Source organism: Patagioenas fasciata, chromosome 2 (assembly GCF_037038585.1).
Source record: "Patagioenas fasciata isolate bPatFas1 chromosome 2, bPatFas1.hap1, whole genome shotgun sequence".
In the NCBI taxonomy this organism is placed as follows: domain Eukaryota; kingdom Metazoa; phylum Chordata; class Aves; order Columbiformes; family Columbidae; genus Patagioenas; species Patagioenas fasciata.
This window is the reverse complement of record NC_092521.1, coordinates 113054707-113065337: the sequence shown is the minus strand read 5'-3', so window position 1 is coordinate 113065337 and position 10631 is coordinate 113054707. Positions and strand designations below refer to the sequence as shown.

At 39.9% G+C, this 10631-nt stretch overlaps 1 protein-coding gene across 1 annotated transcript in view; it reads left to right on the top strand.

Annotated features, from left to right (window-relative positions):
* Window positions 1-802: 802 nt before the first annotated feature.
* The window catches only part of VPS41 (VPS41 subunit of HOPS complex), a 107712-nt gene continuing 97883 nt past the window's right edge, over window positions 803-10631 (top strand). The window contains exons 1-2 of the mRNA XM_065831630.2: window positions 803-909; window positions 4847-4885. Of these exons, the coding sequence (XP_065687702.1) occupies window positions 889-909; window positions 4847-4885 (60 nt within the window). The 5' untranslated portion in view covers window positions 803-888. The remainder of the gene's footprint in view (window positions 910-4846; window positions 4886-10631) is intronic.

Below are 10631 nucleotides of genomic sequence, written 5' to 3'. Positions count from 1 at the left end.
TTTAAACTTTTGGCTTTGATGCCAAGGGTAGGGACTGGGTAAATTAACACTGTAGCTCCACCTCAGGTTTGAAATAGGTCCACTGGCAAAACCTGAGTGATAAAAAGTACTGCTTGCTGCCTTTTAGCTTTGGTTATGTTTTTTAATGTATAAAGAAAGTAACTTGGATTCAAGCAAGGTGTTCAGGTCCTGTTTTAAAAGAGAAATGCAGCAGCTCCTAGGACTGTAGACAGACATTCATGCTTTCTAAAAGGCTTTACCTGATGCTAAAGCGTGCATAGGCAATTTCAATACTGACAAATTAAGTGAAAGTAAAGAGAGAATAGAGGGTGCTGTGTGTCTCACCAGAGAATCTAATGGAAGCTCAACCAAGCGTAGCTAACATGGGTGCCAGAAACTGGGCCTGGCCCTGCAGAACCTGCAGTCCAGCTCTTGGCTTCAACTACACCATCCCAGGGGGACTGCTCCTGCTAACCAGCAGCCATCTCATTGTTCACCACAGCAACTGCCTTCAGTCTCCTCACAACTGGATGTGCAAGACTCTCCCTGAGGGAATGGGGGAATTCAGCTTAAAAAGGCATCTTGCTTGCAGCTGAGGCGGGCAGAAGGAAAACCTGACTGGGATGTGCTGTCTGCACTGGGCCCAGTCTGCCCTTTGCCCTTTGTGTGTGTCGTGAGGCAGCGCCGCCGTTCCCGCCGCTGGGCAACAGCCACCCCCCGCTCACCCTCCAAAATAACAAAAAACAACAGAAAACAAAGCCAAAGCCAAAACCAAAACCAACCCAAAAAACAAACGACAAACACACCGTCCTCCGAAACTACATTTCCCAGGGTTCCTCGGCCCCCGTCGGCTTCCTGCCCTTCATATGACGGCTCCGCGGCCGCACCATGGCGGAAGCCGAGGAGAAGGTAGAGGCCGCGGGGGCGCGCCCCGGCGGAGGGGGCGAGGAGCGGGGTGGCGGGAGCAGAGGGGCGAAGGAATACCGCGTGTGTGAGGGGGTCGAGGGCGGCAGCCCAGCCCTGCGGAAGCTGCGAGGGCCGGCGGCGGGGCAGGAGCGGCAGCTGAAGTCTCGCAGCGCCGGGGCAGAGGAGATGGAGGTGGCGGGGCGAGGCCGCCTCTCCCTGGCCGCGATGCGCGGACGGGCCTGCCAGAGGCTGCTTGTCGGGTCTTGTCTAAAAAACGGCCGGGGGTGAGCGGCGCATGTCGTGAGGGCTCCACTTTGTAAATCAACACCCGATGCGGGAACCCGGGAGCTGGGTGGGAGAGGTTTAGAAATGCACCTGGCACCCTTGTAGAGCCAGGATTTAAGAGCCAAAGGGTCTGTCTCAAATGATTGAGAAGCTGTCGTTTACCCGGTGGTACAGGAGACATGAACAGGTTTATCTCATCCGGAGAGTTCTCTCCTGAGATAAAATTTGAGGAGTTTGGTGTTTGTGACCCGTGGTTCTCTAATGTGGGTGTTGCCCTATAAATGCGCCTTCCCAATAAAAATATAAGATAAATGCAAAAAGTGGAGTTCGCAGTCCATTCAGATACTTTCTCAGTGTTTCTTTGCTGAGCCAGGAGTTTTCTTTTAGACATATAACTAAGCTGTGTGGTCTTTGTCTGTCTTAAATGTCTAAAGGTGGGAGAGTCTTAAATCAACTCAAGGGAATTGGCCTTTATTAGAAATTGGCATCTGGTTTCCACCTTCCCTGCTGTCAGGGGTTTTCTGGGAGAGGCTGGTGTCTTTGGGGGAGGCTTCATTGCCTGCTTTGGTGGTGGCGTTTGAAACAGTTCTTGGGATAAAACCAACTGTAAAAAAAATAATCTTACCTTTAATAATATAAGAGATTAAAACAGCCTGTGATAGGAAAGTTTCCTTACTTGCCTCTGTCTCTTTCCTCTGGGGAGTGTGCACACCCCTCCTGCAAGGGATGTGTGTGCTGCATATGTGGGTGAGTGGTGGCACAGTTTCTGTGAAACCCAAGTTCCATGGTTTTCCCCTCCCAGCAACTTTAAGTTATGGACCTAAAAACATAGTTGATATCACCTGATCAGCCTATGCCCATCATATTGGAAATCCAGATTAAGAGTTTATTGAGAAGTTATGTTGGATCTGCTAATTGAGGGACTATAATGGTGAGAGTTTACTTCACATTTCTGTGGCTTCCTCATCATTGTTCACTTTCTCTGTTCTTAGGCTACTCAAGCAACAGCTGGCTGAAGTGTACTGCTGATTTTCCCCTAGAGTCTGAGACCTACCAGTGCAACTATTCCTACATGATTTGGGATTCTGGTCATCTACAAATCCCTGTTGAGGGATTTTCTTTCCGCAGTACAAGGCTACCAAAAAGTAGAAGTGGGGGAAGTCCTCTCAGTTCATGTATTTGGAGGGAGGGGAGAGTAACCTAACAAAATCCCAGGGCAGTCAAAACTGCAGTTTGCTCTTCTAGTTTGCCTGTCTGGGAGAACTTGGGCAAAAAGCTTTTCATAGTAAGTTGCTAGCAAAGTGAGTTAATAGGTAAATGTCAATTCTAAGCACCTTCAGCTAAGTTCTTTTCAGGGAACAAATACAGTTTCTGCATTTCTTTCCTAAGCCAAGACTCCCTCTGAATTTTTGCATGTTGTTTTCTGAGTAAAACATGAAGGCCATGAAGCATTTTCCTGAATTTGTATACCATTTGTGAAATTTTGTAGTTGCAGTGGCTGGTGAATACAGTAAGGATACCCAGGGTACATACCCCACATCAAAACACATTGATATTTTCTTGGTTCATACAGATTATTTGAATCAAGTTCTGGTGTGCCCTGATTTTGTAGGCCAGTGGTGCCCTTGCAGACAGCAACTTGCAACTCAGTGTAATCTTTATTGTTTAAGTGGCTCATATGGATGTAAAGATCACCTGGTGTAACAGCAAGCTGCTGCTACTCCCCTCAGCATGTGTGTGAGTCTGTCTGTGTGGTGTTAGTGAGCTCATCCTGAAAATTCTCATCCGTGACTTTCCCTACATTTGTGTTTTGAGCAGCCAAACAATGAGAACTGGGGGTGGTGGTGGCTGTGGTGTAGCTGCACTAGAAAGTCTCATGTGTACCAGCAAAAATGTCACTTGCTGTAATTTCTTATTTTGTTTGGGAGAACAGATTAACTTTTTCAAACAATCTGTTGATGCTAACTATGTGAATTGTATCAAAATATCAAAGTGGTAGAGCTAATAGTTTTCATTTATAAAGAGTTGAGTAGGCAGTTTCTCAATATTCAGGAGAGAAAGGCAGTTATTCTGTTAGGAATCTAGCGATATTTTACATTGGTCTGCATGTGTTGTTCTTGCTTGCCCAATGTGTTAGATCATGGTATTTCGGTTCTGTTGTCCTTTGGTTATTGCTAAGTAGCATTTAAGATGGACAGAAATTATATATAACAAAATTGTGATTTCCTATAAGGTAACTGCATCTTGTGAATAGAGATAGTGAGACTGATGGACAAACAGTTGTACTTCCAAAGTGAAACCTAAGCTTGAAAGTATGCAAGGATTTTAATCCCTCTTCATCTTCTCTTGACTACTATGTCCTTTCTACTCATAATTTCCCAACGCATGTTGTGAATATAGTCTACACACATAACCCTTCTGTGGGGTGTGTGTTTTAGAGGTAGGCCTGGCTGTGATTAGTAAAATAGAGGAAACAGATGGCAGTAATTATGGTAACACCTTGCACTGAGTTTCAAGCAGCAAACAGAAATGTTGCTTTTCTTCTCCTCATCTCTATCTTTAATCTGTTCTGATGGTCACTACAGATGAACCTCCACTCATGCAAATGAGACATTTCCTTTTTGCCTAGAGTTCACAGTCAGTGCATTTTATAAACAGGGAAAATAAAATGTGACACTTGTTGTCAGTGCATTAAATTTTCTTCCTTTTCCATTTTTCTTTAAACTCTTGGCAACTGTCTCTTTTTTATTTCCTCCCCTTCTCTGGTGAAATTCTGTACCTATTTGTCTTACTGTCCAAATACTGCTTCATAGGATTTGAAATGCTCCCTTCTCTCTTGCTTGGTCTTTGTTTATATCATATTTTGTTGTTAAAATGCTTACATTCACTGTCAGCGTATTAGTTGTAGCCTTTTATTGATATTGATAACGATAAATACGTTAAGTAAATCTTCATTTTGCTGACCTCTTTGAGGAGGCATTGCATCAGCAGATTTTTGCAGTGGACAGGTGAGAGATTAGCAGGAGTTGACTTACCAAATTTTTTTTTTGTAGGACAGTAAGAATTATTATCGTGCCAGGGAGATATGTTTTAAAGTTACAATTGTGAGATGTTTTAAAGGTACAGTTGCTTCAAAGGCAAGAGGAAGCCACATGGCTTGCACTGAAGTAGAAAGGAAAGAAAAATATAATTAAATACTAGATTTATATGGAAAATGGTTTGAAGTTACTTCATTTTTTAAATAGGTCTATTAACACCTGAATAGTTGGATACTAGAGGTAGTTTGTGGGTTGCTTGAGAATACCGTTCTGCCCTGCAAGTCAAGACATGGAAAGATGCTCTGCAAAACTTGCTACCACTTCTGGAAGGATGAAAGCTTTCACAGGGACAGATTCTCAGATGATCCAATCACTCTCTCTTTTAGGGTGACTGACAGCAGTATCACAGTCAACTGGTGCCACTGACTGTCAGTGTGGCACGAGATTGGAAGTGAAAGCATAAATTGGATATGAAGGGAAAGGATGGCAACTCTGAACTTGAGTTGCTTCCACTTTGTCTTCTGTTTCTCAATAAAGGTTTTAAAAGTACTTCTAAAAGGGGAATACTGCTCAGTTATATAGGTGTGTAGCTAATTTCCGCTTTGTGTCCTTTTCAGGAAGCAAGGTCTAATGAGGAATCAACAGATGAATCTGAGGTAAGCCTGTTTAAATTGCTTCACACTTGAGTCTGTCAGTGCTTATTCTTTTTCACTATGGAGGGAAAACACTACCTCACTAGCTTTTAGAAGTTTTGCTGGTACTATGTAGCACAAAATGTTAATGTGGGCTTAAATTATTGAAAAGGAGCTGTGATTTGCTATTAGAAGCTTCTTTATATTAAAACAACCCCTGTGATTGCCCCATTATAGTAAAATGAATTATGTTGAGAGACAAATGAAAGTGTGTACACTTCTGTTTTGATGAAACGAAAATTTAATTGTCAGTATAATTATATATGCAGTAATACTACATTCGGGTAATTACTGTGTTATTTTAATAGCTTCACGATCTAGATTTAGTAATGTTCGCTAGAGTCTCTGTTCTTAAGATGATATTTTATCAAAAATTGTCTCGTGTTCTGGAGACATCTGCCTATCCTGCTGTGGGTGCTGGAAAAAGTGGGCTGGAGGTAAGAAGAGGAAGGGAGGTACAGAGGGTTCAAAAATTTGTCCTTGAACTGTCTCCGAACCTGCCATCATTGAAGGAGTCATGAGAGATCTGGAAGGAGATAATTGAGTTCAGTGCGGTCCAGGGTGGCTGAGCAACTTCTGTTGTGGCCATCAGCAAGGACAGATGACACAGAGCAGGATATAACCTGTTTTCACCCGTTATGTTTTGAAGTGAAAGTGGCTCCAAGACTCCCAAAGTTTCAGTGGACTTGCTGTTAGCAAGATCTTCTGTTCTTTATCTAGGGAAAAATCGTCATGCTTGGGATCTGGGTTTAAGCAGTAAGCAGACAGAAATCCTAATTTCCAAGACAGTGGGTACTGCAGTGGTGAATTCTGAAAAAAAAATTTTTGCAGAGGATGGTGGCTTTATTTCTTCTGGGATAATTTGTTTTCCTCTTTGCCTTTCAGGAGTGGCTATCTGCAGTGCTATCATAGGGCATTCCCAGTGAGAAGCAGGGATTTCTTTGGCCCTATAATGTTGCCATGTGGAACAGCCACCTGGACCAGACTTTTTTGCCCAGTGTGAAATGGTTTCACACTGGATGTTGCTTTGTTATGTGAAGTGTAAATAGACAAGGACTGGGCAATGACACTTCATTTAGTAGAATAGTGATCTCCTCAAGGGTTGACATTCAGAGGATAGTGAACACAAATACCTGCTGAGACATGTGATTTTTTTTTTTTCTTTAAAGCCTGTTGCAAGTGAGAACTTGTTTTAGAGGCCATTTTAATGACCTGTCAACATTTCAGCCCATACTAAATAAGTACTTACAGGAGAATTAATCATAAGTGTGTTGGCAGGTTGTTGGGGTTTTGTTTGGTTTTACCTTCCATAAAAATAGGCATCATGCAGCTTTCACAAAATTGAAAGTCATAAAGTTTCAACAAGACCTCTGTTAAAGTTGATGTCTATTTCTAATGTTAATTTCACATGTGTAGAGAAGTGAAAAGGAAATTTTCATTTTGAGAATGTAGACGTTGGATCTAAAGAACAATCCAATTGTCATTCTCATGCCTGTGAAAAAGCTTTTCATGAGTTGTCTTTGAATAGGAAGTCCAGTCTGTAGTGTCTTGTCAATAAGCAGATAGCTTTGAAACCATGTTTAGAAAGTACTTAAAGGAAGTAGTGAACAATTTTCAGTCTTAATGATTACATCACCCATTAGACCATCTCTAATGTCATTCAGATAGAAACCAAAAATAGTGGTAGAATCACAAACTCTAAATGTTGTCAGTCCTTGCTTATATTATTTGAAATATGACCAGAGACATGATTGAACTGATGGCTTCACTTTTAGCTCCTGTAATAATAAAATTATATTATTTCTTTTGGGTGGCTCATATTTTGAATAATCAGGGATGGATTTTGTGGTGGCAGTACTAGAATTTGAGACTCTAATCCTTGCAGCCTGTATCTAGATTTACTTATTAAAAATTACAATATTTATGATGTGGAATTTCTAGGCATCTTATCATCATTGTAATAAAGATTTTTGCATATACAGTTGGTCTTGCACTTAATTTAAATAGTTCCCATAAAATGGGAAATTATTACCATTGGCTTTAGAGGGCACAGGACACATCCAGGTTATACTGTAGAAGTGTCTTCTGTTATGGAGGAATGTAATTTTTGAATTCCTGGTTTTGAGTAAATGATGGCCCTGTCTCAACTGGGTGTATAAACAAAATATGGAATTTTTTTCTGTATTTTTTTTTACTACTGTGCCTTTATCTTAGTAAAGAGTCAAACATACAGTGATCCTGTTTTATGCAACAAATTTTATAGTATCATTCCTCATGGTTTTTTTTGTTTTTTTTTTTTTTTTCCTCTCAGTTGTGCTTGTGGAGTAGATTTGCTTTACTTCTCCCAAGCCTGTCTAATCATCAAATACAGTACATTTGGGGCTGAGCCTCAGCAGGTTTCATTGGCATATTTAGTTTTATTTTACAGCACCTGGAGCTACAGTTTTGGACTGTCGCATTTGATGAGATCTTAAAAATAGACAGCAAAGTAATCTGATTTTTGACTGTTTGTTAACTGTGGAGGAAAAAAGTCTGCATAAATTATGTACAACCTGAATCTGAATTTCTGTTTTAAAAATAATTTTCTTCCTTGTGATGTGTCAGTTTCTGTAAAATCTTACTTAGTTGAGCTGTTTTCTGTCAGGCAGATACTTAGCAGAAGATGATGCTAATAAATGTGTAAGAAAACAGTTAAACTTTCTTCAGTAGCAGTGCAATGGGGTGGCAAGGTGAGATGCACAATGGTATTTTTCTTGCATTTGAGTTGGTGCTGCTGCTCAGCTTGTCATTTTGTTTTTGAAAGTTTTGCTTTTAATGAGTGAATCCTGATATATTACATAATGGACTGTTGTGGAACAACTTGAACATGTTTATTTTAGTTTTAAAAAAGTGATCTTCTTTAAAAGAAGAAATAATTAAGAGTACAGTAGCGCACACAACAGTGTGTATCTTGAAATGCACCCATGAATCACTTGCATTGTATGAAGAGAAGAACTGGTTTGATATCTCTTAATTCAAAAGAAAGCTTATTAAAGAGCAAGCTTGAGTCTCCCTGAACCTCCATGCTACTCTGCACTGTATTGTTATAGAGTGTGTATATTTACAGTGTGCTGTAGTTGCACAGCCCGGCAGAGTCATCATTCATTATGTTACGCTGTGAAATCTTGTGAGGTCAGGTGAAGTTATTTTTGTTTTTACCCTATAGGTAATGCACAAAACAATCCCACTGAAACTTGGTTTGTATTGATAAAAGCTCATATTGGAGCCTGGAAAATTGCCGGTCTGCATAAATTAGTAACAGTTATTCCAGATAACTTGCATGTGTGTTTGGAACCATGCCTTGGGGTCCCAGGACCTACAGTTTCTGTCTCAACCTCAGGCGTCATGTACAGGTTAATTATGCTCTGCCTCTTCCTTACCTGTGTGTCTCCCTGCCTTCCTCCCCTTACAAAATGGAGCAATAGTTTCCTACCTCTGAGAAGTAAGGAGAGGGTTTGAAATCCCATATGTGAGTATGAGGTACTGATAATATAATGTATCAAAAACCAGAACCTTCCTACTTGATGAGGGAAACAAAGCTATCATCCTGGAATTTCATTGATTGGTTTTTAAAGTTTTCTGCTCCTTCCTAATCTGCTGCTGGGGACATGAGCAGATTGCTCTGGTCTAGTAGGGATCTTCTTCACAGGGAGCACCTTTTCAAGAGTAAGCGTCACAGAAATCATGCAATGAGTACTATGTCCCATGAAATGGTCTTGTAATTATGTAAGGAGTTTCAGTCATTTCTCATTTATTTATTTACTTATTTATTTTGGTAGGTGCTGGAGTTCAGGATAAACTTTTTGGTTTGTACTGTTGGCCTGTTAAAAGAAACCAACAAACAAAAAAAGGTGGATAGATGCAGATGTTAATTTTCTGCAAAAATTTATTAAAAGTAATTTTTTTAAAGAAGTTTCATTAATATATGCACTGCTGTTTTTTTTTACTAGGTACTTGTGTGTGCTATTCTTCAGTGTTCTGTATGTTTCCATTCTAGCACTTCCATTTTTACATCTCCTGGTCTTAATTTTTTTTTTGTCCTGTTTTCTGATCTTTGATTACTGGTGCCCTGTGAAAGGAATACATTTGTTCATTTAGTTTGTTCTTTTAGTTATTCAAACACTATATTAACAAAGTCAGAGTTTGTAGAGAGGCAAGTATTGTAGAAATTCTTGATGAACTCAGTGCTCAGTTTATGGTGGCTTAGGAATATCCCTCATTGATACCCTTTTACAGCTGCAATTGGTACTGGTTTTGTTCTTTAAGGTTTTGAAAACTGATCAGAGCAGGAACACAGTTAGGAAACATGTAAGCCATAAAAAGAGGCCTTGATGTTTTGTTTTCCTTTTCAGTTCATTCCAGATCTTAGTCCTGTAGGCTGGGTCTGGATTAGGTCAAAGCAATTAAATCATTTCAAGTAAATAAAGCATGTGGTAAAAAAGGCTCCTTGTTGTACTCTGTTTCCATCAAAATGTTCTTTTACGAGGGAGTGTAGAGCATTGGGCTGGAAGAGGTGAGCTCTTCTGTGGCTAGTAGCTTTTGAGGAGGCATCACCATTTCAACCAAAAATGGATGGTTGAAAAGTAGATTTGGCTACTGTACCTCAGTCCAACTTAATTTTTTTTGTCTCCTGTCTGACCTTTGGCAAAATCCTTCTTTTCATCATGCCTTTTTTTCCTTATTATTGAATAGGTCTACGCTAGGTTGCTATTTTTCTCTTCCAGTTGTTTTAAAAATGGGAGAAAAATGCTCAAAAAGCATGTTCTGTTTCACACACCTGAGCAGTCTGAGGAGAGGTTACTTCCCCCTTTCTGGCTTTAAGTGAAATTGGCCTTTTAAATGTGGAAAATGGAAGGAAGAGATATATAAATTCCAAATAGAAAATTCACCTCCTTATTAATGAGAAATGTATCATGCAAATAATTTATCAATTTGAGTCAGTAGGGTGAGCATAGTAAATTATTTATTGAAGTTTAAATGGAATATTTTCATACATTAATTTGAAAAACAAGTTTGCAGTGACTAGTAACTAACATTATACATCGTTAGAGGATTGACTTGCAGGAAAAATGGATTATTGCTATATTCTTTTAATATCTTCTGATTTTGAGTAAAAATTAGATACCTCATTTAATGAGCTATTAATATTAACCAGAAGCGCCTGTTCTGTCTGTGTGTTGTGGAATACATAAAAAGTAAAAACGCTGCTGTGCGTGTTAGTATTACATAAATTAAATGCAATTGCGAAGCTACTGTGTTAACAGAGTATGCAGATGCGGCTTTTCCGTAATACTAAATGCATTCATATGGGTGTAATAAAGCTCTTGACCTGAAAAAAGGAAAGTAATGGGGAAATTCAGCTATTTACCATTTAGTTCGCACAGTGTGGTGAGCAGGTGAACTTTAAAAACTGCTGTTCCCAAGACTGCTCTGTAGGGTTTTCATATGCAGTACATCACATGTTGGCAACTGGGCTGCTGGAGTAGTGTTCATGAGGGAAACAAATGTTTACCCAAGTTCCTTACTCAGCAAAAGGAAAGTACAAGTAGAAATGCGTAGTTTCATTGATGTTTGAACTGTTTGGACCTTTCACTGTTGGAACTGGATTTGGACACTGAAGATGAAATGGCCCATCCTGTGGTGCCTCTGTGTGGTGTACTTGCTGTGGATG